Source organism: Giraffa tippelskirchi, chromosome 6 (assembly GCF_054371585.1).
Source record: "Giraffa tippelskirchi isolate mGirTip1 chromosome 6, T2T-mGirTip1v1.2.pri, whole genome shotgun sequence".
Classification (NCBI taxonomy): domain Eukaryota; kingdom Metazoa; phylum Chordata; class Mammalia; order Artiodactyla; family Giraffidae; genus Giraffa; species Giraffa tippelskirchi.
In genome coordinates this window covers 178714468-178740293 of record NC_137280.1, presented here as the reverse complement: position 1 = coordinate 178740293, position 25826 = coordinate 178714468, and the positions used below count along the sequence as shown (strand labels likewise).

Genomic DNA, 25826 nt, shown 5'->3' with positions numbered 1-25826 from the left:
TCATATGAAAACTAAGAAAATTTAGTCTTTTTGCTAGTGAACTGCAGAAAGAAAAAAAAATAAGTGAATGAGTGAATATGCAAAAAAAACTACAATGGCTTGTACTTCAGTACTGATTTTAACAATGCATCTAAATCTATAAATGGAACCAAGTTTATGTAAAGGTAAATTTTTCAGAGCCTAGTTAAAATAAGGTCCTCAAAATATACTGGGAAGAGGGCATAAGGAAGCTGGACAGAATAGAATTAAGCCTCTGAATCAGGAGAATCCAATTAACTTACCTATTTTATGGTCCCCTATTCAGCTATCCCTTTGAAAGTTACATTTACCAAGGTATCAAGGTCCTTCTCCACACCCCGTTCAAAGAAAAATGACTTCTCTCTGAGGTCATTCTAATCCCAGATATAAGTGGAATAAAATCAGGACTCATAGTTCCTTCAGCCACTCTAGGAAGAGTTTCATTAACATCCGAATGGAACTAGACCAGCAGTTACTAGCAGAGTAAGCCTTTGTTAACTCTTACTCACTGTGACTGCTTTACTGGGCAAGCATGCATGTAACTCATTCTGTAGAATGAGATGAATGCCTCTCAGAAAAAGTCTTTGTCGTCATTCCCCAGTAAATAATCTTTTCAATTACTTCTAGGAAGAGATTTGCCTGAGATATGTAGAAGCAAACAGACAACCTAGCTGGGTAAAGGAGGCAAGCCATGCCCCTCTGAAATTATACTTGAAGGGGGTTGGTTAAAAACATAATTAGCTACACCAAATCCTTTTTCAGTATGTGGATTTTGATTAGGAGTCAGTTCAAATCACAAATTTGCAAACTGCAAATTTTCCCAATGGTAAATAAAATTTTAAAATTACGGTCACTGAGTTCCTGAACACAAGGACAGAGATGTTTTTAATCCATTTTGGCTCCCAAGAGGCTTTCCTCCCCTGAAAGTTAACTGGTAATTTTGATGCAAACACATTCAACTAAATCTAATGTAAAATGCAGTTCAAATTTTTGACAGGAGAGTTCTTATGACACATTAAAAGGTCATGTTAAAGTAACTTAATTTTCCCTCGATTCCAACACTTACCATCTTACATTTTTTCATGACATCTCTCTCAAGGTTATTTAAAAGAGGTTGCAAAAGTTTAAATAAGTCAACTCCTTAAAATCATGCATGCAAGTTTGGCAGTTTCCACAAAATACTGAAAAAAATAAAAATACAACTCACTGATTCAGTAAAAAACTCAATTACATTCTTTTCTTCAGCAATTTGTCTATGATATCTACCACTACAGTATCAATGGCTAAGAAGCAGAAAGTAAATTAAATATTTCAACAAAAGGAGAAAATAAGACATTTTATGTAGTTCTTTCCTTCATGAAGAATGCCTGGACAAAAAGACTATTACCGCACTGCAAGGATTATCTACACTTTTCATCAATGACTTCATTTTTACTAAAACAATACATATCACTAGATACTTTCTTCAAAAAGGAAATTATAGAATCTCAAAATAATTCAAACAACTAGGCAAAGTGCAGAGTCATGCTCCCAGACAAAGCAAAGTTTCAGATTTTCAAGAAGGAAAAATGCAAGCATCTTCTTCTGCAACCCGCCCACGTGAGCTCTCTCGCTCTCGTACTTTTCACCTGTATCAACGGCAGCAACTCGACCCTGTGTCACACACTTTGTGAGCAAACCAACCCCAGACGGAGACATTCGCAGACAATCTAGCAGACACTAGCACAGGCATTTCTGTGATTTCAGTTAACTTTATCGTCTCAAGCTTGGTCTCATTGCTCAACCTCTTTCCTCATTTTCTTTAACCTTTAGGTGAAGAGAGAAATGAAAATGAGAAGGTGCAAAAAGGGCCTAACTATGAGCCCAACTCTAGCTGTCTCCTGGGTGGAGCTGGGGGCTGTTTGCAGGCTTGCTCAATGGGTGGAACCCTCAAGACGCTCAGTATAGATCCAACTTCATAACACTATACACATCAACTTGGCAACCAAAAAGAAAATCCTGTTCGCTGTCACATATAAGACATGTGCATAGGAGTCAAAGAAGGCTTTTAAAAATATTAATACATGTACATGGGGAGTAATGATATTGCAGAAGTCATTTATTTCCACATTCCCCTGTTTTGTAGCATTCAGAACAGCACTGACCAACAGGAGCAAACCATGAGCTCTGAATGCTGACGACATGTGTAATTTAAAATTCCCAGCAGCCACATTTTTAAGTAAAAGGAACAGTAAAACTAATTTTAATAGTATTTTCAATATAGTCAATGTATCCATGTTTATCGGAAAAGGCAATGGCAACCCACTCCAGTGTTCTTGCCTGGAGAATCCCAGGGACGGGGGAGCCTGGTAGGCTGCTGTCTATGGGGTCGCACAGAGTCGGACATGACTGAAGCGAATTAGCAGCAGCAGCAGCAGCAGCAGTATCCAAGTTTATATACAATATAAATTGAATTTATCCAAAATTCATTTCAACATGTAACCAACATAAAACTACTGTGATAGCTTACATTCTTTTCTGTTCTTATGCTAGGTCTTAAACATCTAGCATGTATTTTACACTTAAAGCACATCTCAAGTCAGACCAGCCACACTTCAAGGGCTACACACCCGGTGGGAAGCTTCTGGAAGAGCCAGCAGGGGCCCGGAACGGGAGGGGGATTCGGACTCACTACTGTCGCTAGGCATGTTGCCCTTACAACCAACTCCTTTTATTCTCTTCAGGGAACTGCACAATCAGACACTCACAATTGGAAGTCAGGCTCATTATCCAGTTCATGTCTGGAACTATGCTGTTGCCCACAACACCTTCTCATTTCCTTTCACCTTCTCATTAAGTTTCACCCACCCTCAAAGTCACCCCTCAAATTTCCACCTCCTCCTACAGCCTCCCACGAACACTCAAACTCCAGTGTTTCTCCCAAAGCATTTCCTTCCTCTCCATTCTCCAGTGCCCAGCACAAACCTCTTACCGCTTAACATGGCTGCTTGCGTTCATTAGGCACTCAATGATTTCATGTTCAATAAAGGAAAAACTCACCTGCACATTTATTTCAGTGCTTAATTTGTACAGTAAACAAAAATAGTAAAAAATCTCCTATTTTTTAATTAAATGTTATTTTCCATAAAGCAGAGTGTTAGTTGCTCAGTTGTGCCTGACTCTTTGCAACCCCATGGGCTGTAGCCTACCAGACTCCTCCATCCATGGGATTTTGCAGACAAGAACGCTGGAGTGAGCTGCCATTTCCTTCTCTATGGCAGGATAGAGCCATATTTCAAACTTCTCTTTAAGATGGCAAGTGAGCAAGTGAGTGAAAGTCACTCGGTCACGTCTGATTCTTTGCAACCCCATGTACTGTGGCCTGCCAGGCTCCTCTGTCCATGAGATTCTCCAGGCAAGAATACTGGAATGGGGTGCCATTCCCTTCTCCAGCGGACCTTCCTGACCCAGGGATGGAACCTGAGACGCCTGCATTTCAGGCAGATTGTTCACTGTTTGAGCCACCAGTGTTAACAGTACTTTTCTTCAACTCAAACCTAGAGATTCCTTTGTCCTATGCTAAAACATTGCCGACAGAAATACAGGAGCTACACAAAATGAATGATAGCAGCAAAACCTGAAACTGTTTCTACCATGGGCCTGAACGATTAGTTGGGGTGATGAAAAAAAATTTGGCCACAAATCTCTACACAATCAACAGTATAATTTTTCTCTCCTCTTTCCAAACTACAGTACAATCACACACACACCTTTGGTCACTTAGGAGGAGGAAAGGATCAATAATATTAAATGCCAGGACAAAAATTTGCTCCTTGGACCAGCTACTTAGAAAGTCAGTACTGATTTTAGTGACAGTGATTTTCTAGGAGTACTATAGAGAGAAAAAACATTTGTAGAGGGATGAGAATTAAACGGAAGTTTAAAAAGCAGAGGAAGTGCCAAATATTTTTAAGTTGTTCCTCCCTTCAGCCATCACACTTGCAAAGCTTAAGGAGACGGCACAGGGTCAAAGGGGGGCTCTAGCACAACCCTGCCTTTCACTGAGTTTTGAAGTTCATTCTGCAGTCCTGTCTTCTCACTGATTCCACTTGGCTCCAGAACTTTCTACCTACCCACTTTGAGCTTTATTGTCTAATTCTCATCATGGCCTTGTTTTAGAGTTCTCTCTTGGAAGCATTTTCTTACCTACAGCCTTGTTTGTTTGCTTGTTTTTTTAACCTTGACCATAGCGTGCACTTGTTTTAACCTGTTCATGCTAACCCAGGTACCCTAGGTCGACTCTGCTTCCATTCCTGGGCCTTGGGCCTCCTGTCTGCTGTCCCTCATGCCCCTCTGCTCTCATGGACAGTGTCCCACCTGCAAAACGCAGACCCGAGGATAAGAAGACAGACGAGAGAAGAAACATAATGTAATTCCCTCACTGGACAGAGGATGATCGAAGCTGAGTTCCCTAGCTACCCTTAGAACTCTGCAAAAGATATCAAAGTAATCTCAATTAAGTGTATTGTACATTAATTACATTTCAATAAAAAGTACACTGATCTTACTGCAAACTATTTCCTTATACTATTCCTGATTTTACATAGGATTCAATTTGATAATGTATGTTTATTATCTTTATTTAGAATGTACCCATAAAATTTTTAAATGGTCAATAAAGAATTTTTATAATAAAAGATGTTGAAATAGACATTACTTCATGATTTTAAAATGTTCTCATTACAGAGCAGCTTTGAATAATATTAAGCAATATTACCTCCTTAGGCGCTATGGAGATCATTGTACTTCATTAATTTAGAGATGCTACCAGGAGAGAGTTTAGGAAATATGAATGAGTTATTAAACTGCCTTCTCAATCACTTGAAAATTAATCGCATGGTATCCATAAAGGTTTGAATACGAAAAAAGAAGAGGATGTTTTACTGTTGGAAGTTAAATTCTAAAGTTTTTCTAGAAAGAACTCATTTTTACAATAGGATTCAAATTTAGGAAATCTTTAAGAAACCAAAATTCTGCTGTGCAGTTGAGTCAAAAAAGGGTCTGAGTCTTTTGTACCTTAAAGAAGCTTGAGAGAAAAATTGAAACTCCAACACCCAAAGCTACTGAATGTGGTATTTTTGCCAATTCTAAGTAATTATGAACAGGAAGAGTTTTCCTTTTAGAATGTAAAAAAGGCTCTAATCAATACCAATTCTGCCTCAAATAACCAATTTCTTGATTTATGCCATATGTGTATCTATAATTACATATTGTTTCAGGACTGAATGACTGATAATCTTCTCAGTATTATGGACAGGCTCAGAATTGCTGGTACTGAATCAGAAATGTCTGGCCCAGCAGAGACTGGGTCTGCCACACAATAGCATCTCCCAAAGGTTGTAAAAGGATCATAACAAAGCCAAAATTTTGAGTGTTGTTCTGTTTTGTTCAAAATTCTACTTACTTGACTACTGATATATTTTCACCCCAGATCAATTTCTTTCAAGCCATAGGTTACTTGTCTATACATGCTAATTTATTGTTGTTTTTCAGTCACTAAGTTGTGTCTGAGTCTTTGCGACCCCATGGACTGCAGCACACCAGGCTTCCCTGTTCTTCACTATCTCCTGGAGTTTGCTCAAACTCATGTCCATTGAGTCAGTGATGCCATCCAACCATCTCATCCTCTGTCGCCCTCTTCTCCACCTGCCCTCAACCTTTCCCAGGGTCCTTCTCCAGTGAGCTGGCTCTTCCATCAGCTGGCCAAAGTATTCCAGCTTCAGCTTTAGCATCAGTCCTTCAAATTAATGTTTAGGGTTGATATTCTTTAGGATTGATTGGTTTGATCTCCTTGCAGGCCAAGGGACCCTCAGGAGCTTTCTCCAGCACCACAATTTGAAGGCATCAATTCTTGGGTGCTCATGTATCTTTATGGTCTAACTCTCACATCTGGTCATGACTACTGGAAAAACCATAGCTTTGACTATATGCGCCTTTGTCAGAAAAGTGATGTCTCGGCTTTTTAACATGATGTCTAGATTTGTCATAGCTTTCCTTCCAAGGGGAAAGTGTCTGTCTTTTAATTTCATGGCTGCAGTCATTGTCTGCAGTGGTTTTGGAGCCCAAGAACATAAAATCTCATCACTGCTTCCACTTTTTCCCCCATTTATTTGTCCTGAAGTGATGGGACTGGATGCCATGATCTTAGTTTTTTGAATGCTGTTTTAAGCCAGCTTTTTCACTCTCTTCTTTCACCCTCATCAAGAGGCTCTTTAGTTCCTTTTCACTTTCCACCATTAGAATAGTATCATCTGCATACCTGAGGTTATTGATATTTCTCCCAGCAATCTTGATTCCAGCTTGTGCTTCATCCAGTCTAGCATTTTGCATGATGTACTCTGCATATAAGTTAAATAAGCAGGGTGACAATATCCAGTTTTGTCCTACTCCTTCCCCAATTTTTAATTAGTCTGCTGTTCCATGTCCAGTTCTAACTGTTGCTTCTTGTCCTGCATACAAGTTTCTCAAGAGACAGGTAAGGTGATTTGGTACTCCCATATTTTTAAGGATTTTTCACACTTTGTTGTGATTCAAACAGCCAAAGGCTTTAGCATAGTCAATGAGCAGAAGTAAGTGTTTTTCAGAGACTCCCTTGCTTTTCCCATGATCCAATGAATGTTGGCAATTTGATCTCTGGTTCCTCTGCCTTTTCTAAACCCAGCTTGTACATATGGAAGCTCTCGGTTCACCTACTGCTGAAACCTAGCTTGAACGATTTAGAACATAACATTGCCAGCATGTGAGACGACTGCAACTGCCCAGTAGTTTGAACATTCTCTGGCATCATCCTTCTTTGGGATTGGAATGAAAACTGACCTTTTCCAGTCCTGTGGCCACTGCTGAGTTTTCCAAATTTGTTGACTTGTTGAATACAGCATTTTAACAGCATCATCTTTTAGGACTTTAAATAGCTCAACTGGAATTTCATTACCTCCACTAGCGTGTCTGGCTCTAGGTGAGTGACCACACCATCATGGTTATCCAGGTCATTAAGACCTTTTTTGTATAGTTCTTTTGTGTATTCTTGCCACCTCTTCTTAGTCTCTTCTGCTTCTATTAAGTCCTTACCATTTCTGTCCTTTATTGTGCCTATCTTTGCATGAAGTATTCCCTTGGTATCTCCCAACTTTCTTGAAGAGATCTCTTGTCATTCCCATTCTATTTTTTCCTATATTTCTTTGCATTGTTCATTTAAGATGGCCTTATCTCTCCTTGGTATTCTCTGGAATTCTGCATTCAGTTGGGCATATCATCTTCCCTTTCTCCCTTGCCTTTTCCTTCTTTTCTTTCCACAGCTATTCGTAAAGTCTCCTCAGACAACCACTTTGCCTTCCTGCATTTCTTTTTCTTTCGGATGATTTTGGTCACTGCCTCCTGTATAATGTTATGAACCTCTGTCCATAGTTCTTCAGGAACTCTTGTCTATCAGATCTAATGCCCTGAATCTATTTATCACCTCCACAGTATAATCATAAGGGATTTGATTTAGGTCATACCTGAATGGTCTAGTGGTTTTCCCTACTTTAATTTAAACCTGAATTTTGCAATAAGGAGCTCATGATCTGAGGCACAGTCAGTTCCCGGTCTTATTTTTGCTGACTGTATAGAGCTTTTCCATCTTTGGCTGCAAATAATATCATCAATCTGATTTCGGTATTGACCATCTGGTGATGTCCATGTGTAGAGTCATCTCTTGGGTTGAGTTGTTGGAAAAGGGTGTTTGTATGACCATCATGTTCTCTTGGAAAGACACTTGTTAGCCTTTGCCTTGCTTCATTTTGTACTCCAAGGTCAAACTTGCCTGTTACTCTGGGTATCTCTTGACTACCTACTTTTGCATTCCAGTCCTCTATGATGAACAGGACATCTTTTTTGTGTGTTAGTTCTAGAAGGTCATATAGATCCTCATAGAACTAGTCAACTTCAGCTTCTTTGGCATTAGTGGTTGTGATACAGACTTGGATTACTGTGATGCTGAGTGGTTTGCCTTGGAAAGAGATCATTCTGTTGTTTTTGAGATTGAACCCAAGTACTACATTTCAGACTCTTGTTGACTATGGTGGCTACTCCAATTCTTCTTAGGGCTTCTTGCTCACAGTAGTAGATACAACGGTCACCTGAGTTAAATTCGCCCGTTCCCATCCATTTTAGTTCACAGTAGTAGATACAACGGTCATCTGAATTAATTCTTAGGGCTTCTTGCTCACAGTAGTAGATACAACGGTCACCTGAGTTAAATTCGCCCGTTCCCATCCATTTTAGTTCACAGTAGTAGATACAATGGTCACCTGAGTTAAATTCGCCCGCTCCCGTCCATTTTAGTTCACAGTAGTAGATGTAACGGTCACCTGAGTTAAATTCGCCCGTTCCCATCCATTTTGGTTCACTGAACCCTAAGATGTCGATGTTCCATCTAGTCATCTCCTGCTTCATTATATCCAATTTACCTTGATTAATGGACCTAACATTCCAAGTTTTTGTGCAATTTTGTTCTTTATAGCATCAGACTTTGCTTTCCCCAACAAACACATCCACAGCTCAGCATCTTTTCTGCTTTGGCCCAGTCCCTCCATTCTTTTTGGAGCTGTTTCTCCATTCTTCCCCAGCAGCATACTGTACACCTTCTGACCCAGGAGGCTCATCTTCCAGTGTCATATTTTTCTGCCTTTTCATATTGCTCAAGGGGTATCCAGTCAGGTATACTGGAGTGGTTGCCATTCTCTCCTCCAGTGGACCACGTTTTGTCAGAACTCTTCACTACGACCCGTCCATCTTGGGTGGCCCTGCACAGCACAGCTCATAGCTTTATTGAGTAACATAAGCCCCTTCACCATGACAAGGCTGTGATACATGAAGGAGATGCTAATATATAAAGTAGTCTTATAAACAAGATGTAAGTTTATCTTGGGAGATACTCATTTGATAAAACAATCACAGAATGCAAATGCAAATTTAAATAAATTAAAAAAAAGAAACTGATAGCAAAGATTAATTAGCTTTCCCTTTTAAAAGATTTGCTGAACCAGGAATTCCTGATTAAGAGTTCTGTATATATAAAGGCCACCATGGAAACTTTCCTATTTTCCTGAGGGATAGAACGTGGGAGTGATATTAACAGAACTGTCTTCACTAGACTTAAATATCCCCTTACGTTTCCTGAAGGCGAGGCTTGACTTCTTTCAGAGGAGGCTTATGTTGAGCTGCCAGATGCTTCTTTCTCCAACACGGTCAATGAATATGTATTGATATCTGCCATATCCCCAGGGGTGGAGGTGGGAGTTTGAGAGGGTGCCAAAAAAGCTGGTAATTTTCTGGAGGAAGGCATGGGTGTTGTTACTTGCTTGTGTTTTTAGCAAGTGAATTTCCTAAAAGAAAATACATGTTATCTTGCCAAATAAAAACAGCTTTGAGGACATACCTTCATCTAGTATTATATTACTAATCAGTGAAACAATTAAAAGTAAAACTAAGCCAGACAGAGAAGACAAATACTGCATGGCATCACTTATATGTGGAATCAAAAAGCTTAAAAAAAACCATCAAACTCACAGAAACAGAGAGTGAAAAGGTGGTTGCCAGGGTCTGGGGTCTGGGGAAATAGGGAGAGGTTGGTAAATGGGCACAAACTTTCAGCTATAAGATGAATAAGGTCTGAGGAGCTACCGCAAAACATGGTGACTATAGTTAATGTGTGCATGCTAAATCGCTTCAGTAGTGTTCAATTCTTTATAGTTCGCCTCCAGGGGATCTTCCTAACCCAGGTATCGAACCCATGTCTCCTAAAGCTCCTGCTTTGGCAGTGGGTTTTTTACCACTAGCACCACCTGGGAAGCCCACTATAGTTAATAACACCGTATTTAATTGAAATTTGCCAAGAGGGTAGAACTTAAATGTTCTCATACACACACACACAAAGATAAATATATGAAGTGCTGGATGTGTTAATTAACCAGATAGTAGGACTCTTTTCACAATGGACACAATAAAAATAATACAAGAAACTACTCTTATTTCAAGGAAGTTACTATGGTCAACTACACAGTAAATAAAAATCAGTAATAGAAAAGAACTCACAGTTTATTTAAAAACCCTAATTTTAGTTGTAAGCTTCAACCTCATTTTTTTTAAACAGTATGGCCAACAGGAAAAAACAGTTGCTGGTGTGAGTTGTCTTGGTTCCGTTTTCATTTCCTGCTCCTTCTGTTTCCCAGACAACAGTTGCGAGACGGAGGAGAAGCCCAGCTGCTGGATATTTTAAAATATTGTAGGTTTCTCCCAGCAAGTAATTTCCAAGATATGCTTTGGAATTACAGAGTAGAATATTCTTTCCTATATTTTTCGTGAGCCATAATTCTACAACAGCTTTACTAAGTAATGGGTTGGCCAAAAAGTTTGTTGAAGTTTTCCAGAAGATTTATGGAAAGATCCCAACAAACTTTTTGGCTAACCCAATACCTAAATGTCTGCCTTATTATAGGTAGAACTTTTACAAATATGTATCTGAGATGATTTCATCTTGTACACCACCATGATGCACCAAGCTGGAGGCTAAAGGATAAACCGTTGTAACTCTTAGTTACATTTTAAGTCTAGAGTTCTTAAAGTTAAGCCAGAATTCAATACGCTTCACTTACAATTTTAGAGTAACAGAGTAGAGACAATTAATTTCAGATTGGGAAGAGAGCACGGTGGTGCATCTAAATGATAAATCTGTTGAATATGAAGGGACACGAAAAACTGTCATGCTTTTAAGATATATGAGTCAGACTTGAAAAGAATCCCCCTCCCCTTGCCGCTGGGTTCTTTTACTACTTTAAAGTCTTAAAGGATAAAAGGGGAAAGCCAATTATTATAAAGAGTTAGGTTTAAAAGTCAGAACAACTGCAAATAAGCCCTACTAAAACAAGCAGCTGGCAGTATATTTTTAACTCAAAATTTAGATCTGCACAGGCTTTTACAGTCATAAATTTCTAAAATGAAATTTGCCTCCTAAAGTTTTATATGATGAGTTACTTCCCTGTAATAGACATCAGAGCTGTATGACATTCAGCTTTTTATTACCTTGAATTTAGTGAAAAATGTAACAGCTTCACACACTGAACAGAACTTAGCAGCATATGCAGCAATTTCATAATTAGTTATAATAATAATAGCTCAACTTTTTATAATTTTTTTATGAAGAATGCAGCCTGCTTTTTAAAAAAGAAGGGTGGGCACATGGAACTCCAGCACTAAGGGATTGTGCCAGGGCTTCAGATGCTCTTCTAAGCCCTCACTGCATTCTCTCCAGCACACTGGGAATGGGCTCCATGTGCAACGTAGTACAGAACAATGCGCACCAATTTTTGTGTTCCTGTAGCTTAGATAGTGCTAGTATTCTTAGGATATCACCATCGTGCTTTTGTTCCTGAACAATATATATCTCAATCAAGTCTCGGAAAACCGCATGATGAAAATGAAAGAGAGAATGTGCAATCTTGAGTCTTTTAAGTTGTTCCTTCTGATTAAATGTATCACATAAACGTTAAATAAAAAAGAATATAAAAAATGTACATGCCCTAATGCAGCTATTTAAAATTATGCATGCATGTTATGTATAAAATAACTAGAAGGTATTAAGCAAAGGTAAATGTGATGGAATTAGGGGTGATTTTCCCCCAAAATTTATGGATTATGAGTACCATGCTTAAGGTTATGAGGTTTGCGGTTTTAAAAGCTCACAAATCATTTATACAGTCCTTAACTTTCCACTGTAAGAATGTTAACAGACTACCATTCCCATCTCATTCATAACTGTGAGCTCTCTCTGTCTGTTTGAATACATTAGTGAATGAACAGGTTATCGAACAAGTAGACAAATATAAACTAGTGAATAAACTTCCCACCATTTTTAAGAAAGCAAATCATTTTCAAAAGTTACAAGAACACAAGGATACCAAATATAACCTAAACTTCCATAAGCATTTCCTTCAGAAATTTAAATTTACATATAAACTTGAGTTAAAAAATCTAAAAACCTTGAAATGAATATTTTCCCAGGGAAGCCCATTCAACAAGGAACTGAACATGTGTGTCAGTTATCAAGGATGGGCAACTTGGTCCTCTGACTCTAAGAGTCCAGAACAGTGTGTGGCACATACTTCTTCTCCATACACATTGTGGCAGTAAAGACTTAAATGTCAGTGGCAATGGTGTCTCTTTTACTGCTTTTTAAACAAGGAGAAATCACTGGGTATATTCCTCTGAACATCAGTTATACTGACTTCCACAGTAATCATGTCCTTGCTCTGCCAACTCATCCAACCTAAAACTGGTTACTAAGGTAAGCTCTTGCTACACATGCCCTTATTTTACACACCATATATACCTATCTTATACAGGAGTGTTTTACTTCTATAATAATCTGTGGCTGATACTGTATAGTTTGAAAACGTAAATCTTAGAGGAACTTAGATAAATTCAAATGTGATACAGATACAGGAGTTTACTGAAAGTCAATCTATTTTACACACACTGTAACCTTTGAGGGTGACATCATGGAGAGAATTATGAGAAGACATTGCCTCTGGTGTTACTGTAAGACTGACTGATTGTATCCACCCAGTGTTAGCATGTCATAGGTTATGCATTTATGGTGTGATGGAAATAAAATTCACTGCAAATGGGCATTTCCTTTGTTCCCCTGCCAACCACAGATTATGATGCAGGACGTTAGAAACATAAATATATACCCATTGCGGCTTTTTATCTTCTTTTCTTAAGCAACTGAAAGCTATGGTAAGATATGTTTTGTGTAATGTTTATAAAATAGCATATTTTCAAGAGAAACCAAAGATCTCAAACAATTAATAAGTATCATTTCAAAGGCAGATAATAATAAGACCTTGAAAAAAATGTTATGTACAAGTCTAAAGATACAGATTGATTAAAATCTTAATTGTGCCTTCAGATACCATAGGGCACCAAGGAGATAGGTGCTGCAAAGACATGATTGAGCAGGAATTTCTACTTGCTTTGGTTAACTTTAAAGAAAAGTAATACTGTGTGTCTACAGATATCAAGAAAGAAATTGATTCTTACATAGGAAAACATCAGTCCTTTCTTAGCCCTTTGCCATTTTGTCATTTTAAAACATGCATTATATTTTTTCTGATCACAAATATGTTTCTTATTTAATATACAAAGAATATACAAATATAAAGAAGAAAATAACTTAAGCACTGGAGATAACCATTGTTAACAGTATTTTGCAAACTCTCATTTTTTGACCACATAATGAACATTGCTCCTACACTCAATCATTAAATCCAACACACTAGATAATTATAATTAGATAATTATAATTAGATAATCCAATGCATTAGTTAATCTAATGATTAACATTAGATGATTTGACATAAAGATAAGTGATTCTTTAAAAAACTGAGCTTACTTCACTTGTAACTTTCAATCTCATGTATAGATAAACCACAGAGACATGGATTCTGATATTCTTTCCTTAGAGCTCTTCACAAAAACATAAGGAGCTATGTGGCATTTTCCTAATTTAAATGACATTTGGACTATAAGTCCAAGTTTCAGAACAGAATCCAAATCTGTATGTGTGGTTCCTCAAGTTTTAGATACTCCCTTTTACATTAATCTCAGAGAGAAGTGTGATTTTAGGGCCTGAGATCAATAGCAGAGGACTTCCGGCATCTTACCCAATGTCTGCACAATGTCTCTCCGGCTTCCTACTGTGGAGCTTCCCTACTGATGCCACACTGTCCCACCTGGCACTCACGGATGGGTGACCCACAGCAGGGCAAATAACACTCCTTAATGGTCGTCTGTGACCAACTCAAGAGCCAGTGGGCAAATTCTTCCTCTGTGCTCTCCCTTCATCCCTGCCTCTGATGGAGAGTCCTGAGAAGCATTTATAAGGCTTCTCAGGGGATAGCCACATGGAATCGAGCAACCCATTCATTCAGTGCTTGCCAGCAAAATAAAAGATCTTCATATCAGCTCTCCTCCATTTTCTAGTTGACTTCTCTTTTCCCTCACTCCTAAAGCCTGGTGTTTAATCCTCATAAGGATTTGGCCTCAGGCTCTGATGTCTGCCTGGGGACCATTTTATGGCAAGAAGGTACAAAAATGTTCATGCTGGTGGAAAATAGGCACATGATCATGAAAATCACTGGTCTTACTTCAAAGATGAAAAGCAGGTGGCTTAAAAACACAACAAAATAACCAGTTATTAAATTATTTTAAGTACTAGCTCGGGGAAAATTCCATGAAGTTGTTGCTGCTGCTGCTGCTGCTAAGTCACTGCAGTCGTGTCCGACTCTGTGCGACCCCATAGACGGCAGCCCACCCGGCTCCCCCATCCCTGGGATTCTCCAGGCAAGAACACTGGAGTGGGTTGCCATTTCCTTCTCCAGTGCATGAAAGTGAAAAGCGAAAGTGAAGTTGCTCAGTCGTGTCCGACTCTTCGTGACCCCATGGACTGCAGCCTACCAGGCTCCTCCGTCCATGGGATTTTCCAGGCAAGAGTACTGGAGTGGCTTGCCATCGACTTGTCCCCATGAAGATGAGGAGTGTCTATTCTCCAAAGTGAAACTGAAAGTGAAAATCGCTCAGTCGTGTCCCACTCTTTGCGACCCCATGTCCATGGAATTCTCCAGGTTAGAATACTGGAGTGGGTAGTCTTTCCCTTCTCCAGGGGATCTTCCCAAGCCAGGGATCAAACCCAGGTCTCCCGCATTGCAGGCGGATTCTTCACCAGCTGAGCCACAAGGGAAGCCCAACCAATGTTTAAACAGTGAACCAATGGCATATATATAGCACTGTACTGGTTTGGAATGCACAGGTCTGAAAATTCAAGGGGAGAGGTAGGATTGACTTTTCTCATCAATACTCCCGATGGCCACTGTGGAATCTGTACTTGCTGTTCCCACAAGCTTAGACTCTGCCAGGGTTTGGCTCCTAGGAAGATACTACCTCCTCAGGAGATATTGCAACGTTCCTCATACTTAAAGCTCAATAGACAAGTGAGTTACTACATTATCAGGGGTAATCAACCTTAATCATCAAGAGGAGCTAGAGTTTCTGCCACATAGTAGGGGTGACTTGCTGGCATCTCATGGTGCATCTGTGATAATGGTGAATGGGCAATTGCAACAGCTATATAGACCATCAAAAACAAAGGTTTACATCTCTAAGGGATATAAAACTATTCACCAGGCAAGCAACCAAGACCGGCTGAATTGTTGACCAAAGGGTAAGAAACAGTCTAGACCTGGTGCTGAGAGAAATGTACAGTGCACGTGAACCACAGCACTGGGACTGCCTGCAACACTGGAGAGGACTACCTGCCTCACTAGCCCTCCTGACTCAAGTCTTCTAGAGATTGTGACCTTAAGGGGCTACTGAGGAGGATGCCTTATATTCTCAAAAAATAAAGCCCCTGTGAAACCTGGATAGTTTACCTCATACCTGTGTTACAGCCTCTCCAGCCAGCATGAGCTTTTCCACTGCACTAGCAGATACCACTCAGCACCACATATGTGCAACCCAGAAGTGTGGGTCAGTTAACACCCTTCAGGTGGGCCTTTGACCAGTAGGAAACAATAGCTAGCAGGTAAATCTTTTCCCTTTTCTCCCCTGCACTGGAAGATCTTGAGAGGCATCTCCTGCTCTCGGGGACAAGCCCCTGCGATGGCGCAAGCGCTGCCCGCGGGGCAGCCGGCTCAGTGATGCATCCTGTCTTGCCTGCCCTCTTCTGCGTCCCGCATCCTGTTCCTCACGCCTTCTCTCTGGGTCTGCACTTCCTAATGAAGGCACAGCGGATAAACCCTCTGTCCTATGTTCTGCTATAAGGAAAAGGAAGACTCAGAGCTTGAAACCAAAATACATAAAGTATTTTCATAAATCAGCATGAAAAAGACAGCCAACATAACAGAAAACCAGGCCGAAGGCCTGAACAGAAACTTCATAAAGAGAAAATCTGAATGGGCAAAAATTGATGAAACAGCGCTCAACGTGACTGTAATCATAAAATGCAAATTAAGATAACGGAAGCACTAAATCAAAATACTGTAGTATGTCAAACTCGTGAAGCAATTTAGACTCTCATATACTATTAGTGGCGGTTTCAGTAGATATAATATCTTTGGGAAAAAAAACTGAACATTATCTAATAAAGTGAAAATATGCATCCCCTATGAGCATCAATGCCACTTCTGATCATCCACCCTAGAGAAACTCATGTATACTGGGTTACAAAACAAGATGCTCAGAGCATCATTATTCGTAATAGCCAAAACTTGGAAGCAACCCATCTTTCCAGGAACAGCAGAACAAAAATAAATTGTGAATTATGTTTACAATAGAGTATTATAGAGCAATGAAAATAAATAGCTACAATACCCAAAACACGAATACATCTCAACCACTTAATATGAGCAAGAGAAACAGACCAAAATAGTATTACTGCATAATTTCATTTATATAAAATTCAAAACAGGCAAAACTAAACTATATTATTTAGAAATTCAAACAGTGGTAAAATTACAAAGGAAAGCAAGGAAGTTGATTACCACAGAAAGGAAGGGAATATGACTAGAGAAAGGCAGGTGGGAGGCTCCTGGAGTGCTGGCAGTTCTCCATTTCTCTATATTTATGGGGTGTTTGGGGCAATAAAAAGGTTAAAATGCAATTTTTAATTTGTTATATGAGGTGGCCACTTTTTGGATATTACATCTTCTGTAGCGGTCAGGTTAGTAAATGCTATAGTATTGGAAAGAGAAACTATTACATAAGGATCTAATCCTTCCTTCTATAACCTGAAAAGTATTAAAATACAAAATAGAATGTAAATACATCTTGACAAAATAGTTAAAATAATATAACTGTCATAGTAAATACTATATATGCTTGAAAATAATTTTTATTAATATCTAGTAATTCCTTTCATCACCATCAACACTACTAAAATTTTAAATATATGAAATCCAAATTATGTAAGATTCCATGTAAAATGTAATATGAAAGTTGTATTTTCTACTTATTAACCAAAGCTTTTTGTTGATCCTTTCTAAACTTTACTAAAATCACTCAAATTCACATCCACTTTCTCTGGGACTTTGTTCCTCTCCTGCCTTTCCTGGCATGACTCATCTCTCCTACGTAAGTACCATCTGTTTGTTCTGAACAGTATTCAGGGTTCTTCCCTACTGGCCTGTTTATACTTTTGGAAAGAAAGAAAGTGCAGTGGTCTTCTGTCTGTAGGTACCTGTAGGAACCTGACGAAAAGAAAAATTGAATAGTTAAGGTTCAGTGAGACAGTTCTTATCAAAAGACACTAATACCCCCACTAATCAGCAATCTTTAAAACAAATAGGTCAAATAGGTCAAAGAGGTCATGGAATTTGATTACCTGTGACTTCCAAAAAAGTCTCAGGAACACACTCAAAGGCTAAACGCTTTGCTGAGGGAAAAGAAAGCAAGAGAGAGGGGATGCTAAGCAACAGGAAGGGATGCACTTGTCTAAAACACTGCAAACTTTAATTTCAAAGAGCTTCACCCATTAAGGAATCAAGAAGTGAGATTTATTAGCAGTTCTCTTTGTATTTACTTTTGGCTGCGCGGGGCCTTTGCTGCTACATGGCTTTTCCCGCGGCTGCAAACGGGGCGGCTCTCTTCCGGCCGGCGCGGGGCGCGCCAGGCTCTTGGGCGCGGGCCCAGCCGCTGTGGCAAAAGGGCTGAGCTGCTCAGAGGCACGTGGGCCCTTCCTGGACCAGGGATCGAACCCGTGTCCCCTGCATTGGCAGGCGGATTCTTTACCACTGAGCCCCAGGGAAACCCCTGGTTTTTCTTTCTAATATCAATCCACAAGTTCTTAATAGGATTAATCTTTAGTGTTCTATATTTGGATATTTGGCTATTAGAAATGCTACATTAAAAAAGCAACTTATAATATTAGTGATTAATGAAGTATTTAAGCCAGCAAAATTTCCATCAAATAAACTTTTAGATTAATGTTAGGTACAAAAAAAAACAGCTTGCAATTTGAGTCCTGAAGAACTGGGTTTAAGTCCTGGCTTTGAAACTTAACAGTCATGTGATTTTGGGCAAACTCTTCTACATGTGGAACATTCTGGGCTTCAAAGCCTTGTTAAATGGAATGCAGTATATAAAATCTGCTACATAATTTATTAAAGTACTACCAGTGTTCATAATTACTATGCTAATTTAATTTCATATTTAGTATTCCTGTAATACGGACACATAAGCAAAAATCAGTCTGCTAAAAGTTAACGAGTAAAAATTTTATATATGGTATTGCCAGATGCCAAACTGCACAGCTATGTGATCCTGGAGAGTAAAGTTTCACAGTCTCTGGAGCACCATCTCTTCATCTTTACAAAGAGAAAATGCTAAGAATTACCTCAAAAGAGCTATTATAGTGATTAAAGTGAGGTGTCAAATGCTGCTATGTATAGAACCCAGAACCCTCTAACTCTTAGATGTCACCATCATTGTTCTAATTTGGATTTCGTTGCATTCTGCATGTCATCATTTTTTCTTGCAGGAGTGTGCTCCTAGCCTAATAACATATATTTTGTATTCTGGTCAGAATGTCACAGCCTGTGACAGATTATGACTAGTGTTCCATTCATTCCAACCAAGGTCAATGGCAGCTTCACGGCTACACACAGCAAATCTGAGAGTGATATAAGATCCTCCTCAACAGAGTGTTGAAACTCTTATTAATTTATCAGAAAAATGGATTACCACATGGAAACCACACAGATTACCACAGGCGTACGTATACAATGTGGAGCAGAGATTTATCTGCAATTAAAACCATTAATTGTGTCATTCTGATCACAATAGCCCCGACAAGGAACATGAACAACCCACCTTCAAGGGGACTACCACTGAAACAGATGACTATGTCACTTCATTCTAAGAGCACAGCAGAGTTAGAATTATAGTCATGAAAAAAAAAAGATATGAGAAATGATCTATGTTAAAACCATGAATGCTGAATGCATTCAGACACTGCAACCACTGGAGCCATGTGCCCAGCACAGTGGGTGTTATCAGTATGCATGGGAACCTCAACTGTGGCAGCACTTTTAAGTGTGTTTATAAATGTTTAGAAAAGTTAAAATCTTGCTATTAACATTATGTTATTGAACAGTTAAGTCAGTAAAGTACCAAGGCATTCTGATTTTCATAGAATGATTTTCAACTGAAAATCACATTGGCAACCTATGAATTGTGTAAACACATCAGAGACTGAAAAGCACAAATTTAGTACGAAATTCATTAAAATGCAAAAAGAGATACATGGACAACTCAGGATGTGTTTGTGTATTTCATTTTCCAAATTATACTTAGCTGTTCATTAGTATATTTATTTCTGCATCGAAATATATAGGACTTTTTTCATTCTGGTGTACCATGATCATTTTAAGACAATTTTCATTCATTTCAATTTTGTGCAGTAGGGCTTTATTTTTATGCTCCAGCCAAAAGAATAGTATGTGATACAGCTCCTATTTTAGTGACAGACATTCCATATGTATCATGTATGGAATGTTAAAAAAAAAATCAGAAAACATCCAGTATTTCTAGCCTGTGTAACATATGACAAGATTACAGAGTCTACTGATGTACAGTCATGTTCCATATACGATTTTGTGATAAAGTGAATTTGCTGTTTTTTGAAGAGGGGCCTGGCAGGTTACAGCCCGTGGGACTGCAAAGAGCCGGACAAAACTGAGCAACTTTCACTTTCATTACAATAAAGATCTTTTTCATAGATCAAAGATGATAAAGAAATCAGAAACAAAAGAAAATGTAAACCAGACGGGCAAAAAAAATCTGACTACAATCTTACTTATTCCCATAGGGTTCAGCAATACTGGAAAGGCATTAGCATGTTTAACTTCCAAATGAGCAAAAAAAATTTCAAGAAGAGGTAATGTCTTTCTCTTCCTCGAGACCCTTCTGCCTATCAGGAGACCTTAAATCTCAGGAGTTCCCCCTGTGGGGCTCCCGAAGCGTGTGCAGCTCTGCACTAAGGCCCTCTTAGAATGGCGGGGGTCCTGCCTGGGCCTGGCACCCAGCCTGCGAGTGCACCGCCCAGTCTCAGGTGACGAGTGAGAAACAGGAAATTACTCTGAGCAAGGGCTGCAACGAGAAGGCTAAGTAACTTTTTAGTTCATATTGGTTCATCTTTATATTTCTCATATTATCCAATAGAGTGCCTTGCAATATCCAACTACCAATATAAGTCCTCTAAATGAATACACTGATTAATATTTGACAAATCCATATTTAAGTTTAAAAATGTCAAAGCCAAATATGAAATATTTTTTGCCCACAATCATCTGCTATCAATGTAAATTTTGAAAATCTGGTTTACAGTTATAAGTGAGATATACAGTGCAGTATTTAAATAATTGATGGTACTAATAGCATGTTTAAAGAGAGGAGACAGCAACTTTCACCTAAAAACTACCCTGTCATTAATTTAGTTATTTATTTTAATCACATATAAGTTTAACATATTTGAATTATTATACCTATTTTACAAAAACCTCACGTTATCAGCTTTAAACATTATGATGATGCAATTTATGAAAATACGAAGGTTTTTCAAATGAAAAACCTTTATGAGCTTGATTTTTACCTTTGTCTCTCTTGATAATCTTCTCATGTTCCAAAATGATCTGAGTTATTTAATGAATAAGGTTAACCCGCTTCTCCTGAAATGTTTTTCTCCTCCTCCTTCTAGAGAGAGATACATGAGGTGACCATGTGTGTTTTGAAATTCGACATGGAGTCAGGGCTCATACAAGAGTTAATACAGAAGTGGGGGAGGGGCGCGAGGAAACAACTGTGTTTTATCACAGGAGCTGCATCAGTTACGGAGAAGGCAGTGGCAGCCCCCTCCAGTCCTCTTGCCTGGAAAATCCCATGGATGAAGGAGCCTGGTAGGCTACAGTCCATGGGGTCCCTAAGAGTCGGACACGACTGAGCAGCTTCACTTTCACTTTTCACTTTTGTGCATTGGAGAAGGAAATGGCAACCCACTCCAGTGTTCTTGCCTGGAGAATCCCAGGGACAGGGGAGCCTGGTGGGCTGTCGTCTATGGGGTCACACAAGAGTCGGACACGACTGAAGCGACTTAGCAGCAGCAGCAGCATCAGTTAGAGCTTCAGGAAAGAAAATGGACTTGAACGCTTTTCAGTTTAAAAGTTAGAACAAGAAACTAAGAGTTTGAGAAACCTCTGGCCAGGCCAGCAGGGCTGAGTCCCAGGAGAAGATGGCAGAACTCTCCCCATATCGCCGTCAGGGATTCTTGGACCCCAGATCCACGGGCCTGGACCCAGATCCACGGGCCTGGAGGTCACAGGTGCCTCTGCTCCATCTCTTGACGCCTACCCTAGCACCCTGGCCACAGAATGAGGTAATAGAAAACCAAACAAGACCTCTCCACAACGTATTTGCCAATATCAATAACACTGCAGAAACACTGCCCCTACAGTACTCCCCACTTCCAGATCTTACCTGAACGAACATGTAACAGGCAGGACCATCCCGTAAAGAAGACTGCAAAAAATCCCTAGCCCTCTCCCCTATTGGTATCATAGCAACAATACAATCAACACTGATATTCAATCAATATTCTGAATTCTGCTCTGTGTTTTAATTAAAAAAATAGGTCCACAGTGAGATAATGTTTCCTCTCTAGCTTGCTTCCTTTCTGGTTTTGGTCTCTGCCAATTTGCATGTGGAGCTGACTGTGTCACAGTTGCCATCTGTTTAAATAACCCACATCTCAGAGATTTACACGGCTGCACGTGTCTCAGCAAACCTTTCAGTTTGTAGATCTAGGTCATTCAGCCTAGATTTTTTATGGAACAGTTGGCTTTCTTATAGAAATAACTGTATTTAGAATTTTGAAGTGTTCATTTTCTTTGCCAAGTTCTTGATCATCTGCATAAATTTTAATTATAATAAAGCAGCATAATGTAGGAGAAGCAGCACGGGTATTAAAGACAAGACTGCTGACAGGTCTCTCTGGTTAGTCACTAGGTTATATAACTGGCAGACTGTAAAACTGCTTTTTGAATCTCAGAAAACAGTGAAAGAACTTGTTTTCTTCTGCCTTTTTTTTTTAATTAGTTTATTTTCTATTTTTTAACTTTACAGTATTGTATTGGTTTTGCCATACATTGACATGAATCCACCATGGGTGTACAGGTTTTCCCCTTCCAGAACCCCCCTCCCACCTCCCTCCCCACCCCATCCCTCTGGGTCATCTCAGTGCACCAGCCCCGAGCACCCTGTATCATGCTTTGAACCTGGACTGGCGATTCGTTTCACATACGATAATTTACATGCTTCCATGCCATTCAAGATACAATAATACTTGTCCAGTGACTTCAGAATGCGTCTTCATATCAAGCTTGTAATTTCCTGGAGCTGTAATTTCCTGATTTTTAAAACTAAGAGGTTATCACTATTACCTGACAAACTATTAGAAGAATCGTTTAAAAGTCTGTCCTGTTTCAAAATGGGCCCCCCTCTATGACGTCTGCGTCATGTCCTCATTCCATTAGTAAATCACAATCAGACATATGAAAACACAAATTTAAAATATGGGAGGGAAGTTCAAAAGGACGGGGATATATATATGCCTGTGGCTGATTCATGCTGAGGTTTGACAGAAAACAACAAAATTCTGTAAAGCAATTATCCTTCAATAAAAAATAAATTAAAAAAAAGAAATATTCAAAGCAAAAACAGCGCTATTATTGAAGTACGGCTGTGTTAGTTTCTGGGGTACAGTCAGCTGACCCAGATACGCAGCATACAACAGTCCGCACCTGCTCATCTCAGACTCCCGGGCCATCCCTCTCTCCTCCTCTGCGGTAAGCACCGTCCGCGCCTTGTCTGTCTCTGAGTCTATCTCACAGCCAAGTTCATCGGTGTCACATTGGAGATTTCCACATACAAGTGATATCATATGGTACTTGTCTTTCTCTTTTTAATTTACTTCACTTAGTATGATAATCTCTAGGTCCATCCATAACATTATTTAATTCATATATCTTCTTCATTCATTTATTTGTTGATGGACTTTTAGGTTGGTTCCACGTATCTTTCTGAATTATAGTTTTGTCCAGATATATGCCCAGGAGTGGGATTGCTGAATCTTTTTTTTTTTTTTTGGATTGCTGAATCTTATGGTAATTCTATTTTCAGGTTTTTTGAGGAACTCCACACTGTTTTCCACTGTAGCTATACCAATGTGCATTCCCACCAACAGTATAGGAGGGTCCCATGTTCTCCACACTCTCTCTAGCATGTGTTATCTGTACTTTCCAGCAATGGCCATTCTGACTGGTATGAGGTGGTACCTCACTGCAGTTCTGATTTGCATTTCTAATAATTAGTGATATTGAACATCTTTTCATGTCCCTACTGCCTATCTGTATGTCTTCTTTGGAGAAATGTCTATTTAGGTCTTCTGCCCATTTTTTTATTGGTTGATTTGGGGTTTTTTTGTGATTCAATTTTATGAGCTGTTTGATTATTTTGGAAATTAAGCTCTGTTGGTCACACTTTCTCCCACTCCACGGGCTGTCTTTTCGGTTTATTTAGGTTTTCTTTGTTGTGCAAGTGCTTACAAGTTTGATCAGGTCCCATTTGTTTACTTGTGCTTTTATTTCTATTGCCTGGGTAGACTGACCTAAGAAAATATTGGTATGATTTATGCCAGAGAATGTTTTGCCTAACTTCTCTGCCAAGAATTTTATGGTGACAAGTCTTTTATTTTAAGCCATTTCAAGTGTATTTTGAGAGTGTTCTCTAAAGTCATTGATTTACACACAGCTGTCCACACCACTTTCTGAAAAGACTGCCTTTTCTCCATTAGTTATACTTGTCTCTTTTGTTGAAGAGTAATTGACCACTGGTGTCTGGGTTTCTGAAAATACCTACTTTGAAAGACATTCTTGTGCTTTTTATAAAAGCTGCCTTCTAATGTTTTTGTTTACAAGTGGTACATATAAAATGGACAGTTCTGTGTCTATACTATCCGACATCAATAATACTCTAAACACAGGTTCTGTAACACCCCTCTCCTCCAGTGGACACCTCCAGTCCACTTGTGAATTAAATCCAGTCAAGACTAGCTTTACAGTTCATTAAGTTTAGCCATTTTCAGTTATATTCAACAATTCAAATAGGGCTTACAGATGCCTAGCTAAATGCCAGACATGGAAATAGGCACAAAGGACAGAAGGATAAATACCATGTAATTCTCATCCTTAGAGCACTCGAAATCTATTAACGAACACACACACAAATACACAGTAAACATATATTCACATGTACGTTTGCATGTACACTGCAAACAGAAATACAATAATGAGTGCCATACATGAAATATAAAAAATAAAAGTTCTACAGGTGCTCTTAAAAAGAAGTATTTCATTAGCAACGGGGGTCAGAATTTGTGGAATTAACCGTATTTTGACACAAAAATGGAACAGTTGTATTCTATAATCATTAATTATTCCTATCCTATGAAAAGTAAAATCACTTGCAGAAAATTTTACTTCCTTCCTCCCTCTGGCTCATCTGTGCTTGGTTTGTGCATCCTTCAGTGCAGCGTCTGGCTTTATGGATTTGATGGCTATTGGCAGAGACAGCTGAAGATCTGCAGAAGTGGTCCCAGTGTTGCTATGGTGACAGAGCCCCTGCTCCCAGCTGGCTCACTGCGGTCACTGGGCCAGGAGTCCAGGTCCTTCTGAACTCTAGCCTGACCTCACTCTTTCCCCTCCATCAGTATCCATTATCCTGCCCTGACTTCTCAGGTCAACATACATGATCAGGAGAAGGGGACGACAGAGGACGAGACGGCATCATCGACTCAATGGACGTGAGTCTGAGCAAACTCTGGGAGACTGGGATGTCTGGCATGCTGCAGTCCACGGTGTCACAAAGAGCTGGACACGACTGAGCAACTGAACAACAGCAAAACATGATCAGTTCAAGCCTGTGACCAAACTTACTTCAAACAAAGGGAGTTGTCTGCAGGTTGTATTCATTTCAGGCAAATGACAAAACCTCATCTCTCTGAGCAAGCCCCTGTGTTGTAACACCCTACGGGGTGCCATTCACATGAGGCTGTGCTCCAGAGGCACCGTTCACCAGGGTCCTCTGAGGACTCTCCCCATTGAGGTGCCCTACCCTCCTGAGGTACCCTACTGCCACCGAGTTAGTGTTTCAAGGCATTTTACAGTCCTTTCTAGAACTCTCTAAGATCACTTTTTTCCTATGAAAAGAGATCTATCATATATATACATTTTAAAAATTTTCTATAGTCACTTTGAAATCATCCCTTTTTATTCTCCCTCTAATTTCTTCAGAAAGGAAAGAACTGAGTGATTTTTCTGCAGGAGGCAGAGACTTCTTTAAGGTGACTGGTAAGCCTTGCTGAGAAAATAAACAACTATAAATTCATAGCACTTAATAAACACTTGTATATTTAGTTCTGTTAACTATTTATTCACACAGACCTAACAGGGTCTCTGTTCATAATATTACAGTGTAACAATACAATATATAAATTGTATATCTATTTGAATGTTATAGAAGTATATTTCTTTTAAACTTTTCATTAAAATTTTTAGTAATTGAGAAAGGCCTTTCTCAAATTATTCTGAACTATTTAAGTGTCACTGTAAGAGAAAACAACCAAA

At 39.2% G+C, this 25826-nt stretch overlaps 1 protein-coding gene and 1 long non-coding RNA gene across 6 annotated transcripts in view; both read right to left on the bottom strand.

The window, feature by feature from the left end:
• Positions 1 to 25826, bottom strand: part of CAMK4 (calcium/calmodulin dependent protein kinase IV) — a 227221-nt gene that overhangs the window by 145536 nt on the left and 55859 nt on the right. For 2 of the 5 annotated variants that reach the window (XM_081501520.1, XM_081501522.1), the window contains exon 1: positions 21622 to 21800. The exons of 2 other annotated variants lie outside the window; for them this stretch is intronic. In XM_081501520.1, the coding sequence (XP_081357646.1) occupies positions 21622 to 21650 (29 nt within the window). In that variant the 5' untranslated portion in view covers positions 21651 to 21800. Of the gene's footprint in view, positions 1 to 21621; positions 21801 to 24948; positions 25063 to 25826 lie in introns of those variants that run through there. One more of the 5 variants, XM_081501521.1, reaches the window with a different exon arrangement.
• LOC145510412 (uncharacterized) lies at positions 16525 to 17526 on the bottom strand. The gene is made up of 2 exons (XR_014056999.1): positions 17474 to 17526; positions 16525 to 17339 (listed from the first exon to the last, which is right to left on the bottom strand). It is a non-coding gene; the product is annotated as an uncharacterized LOC145510412 (long non-coding RNA).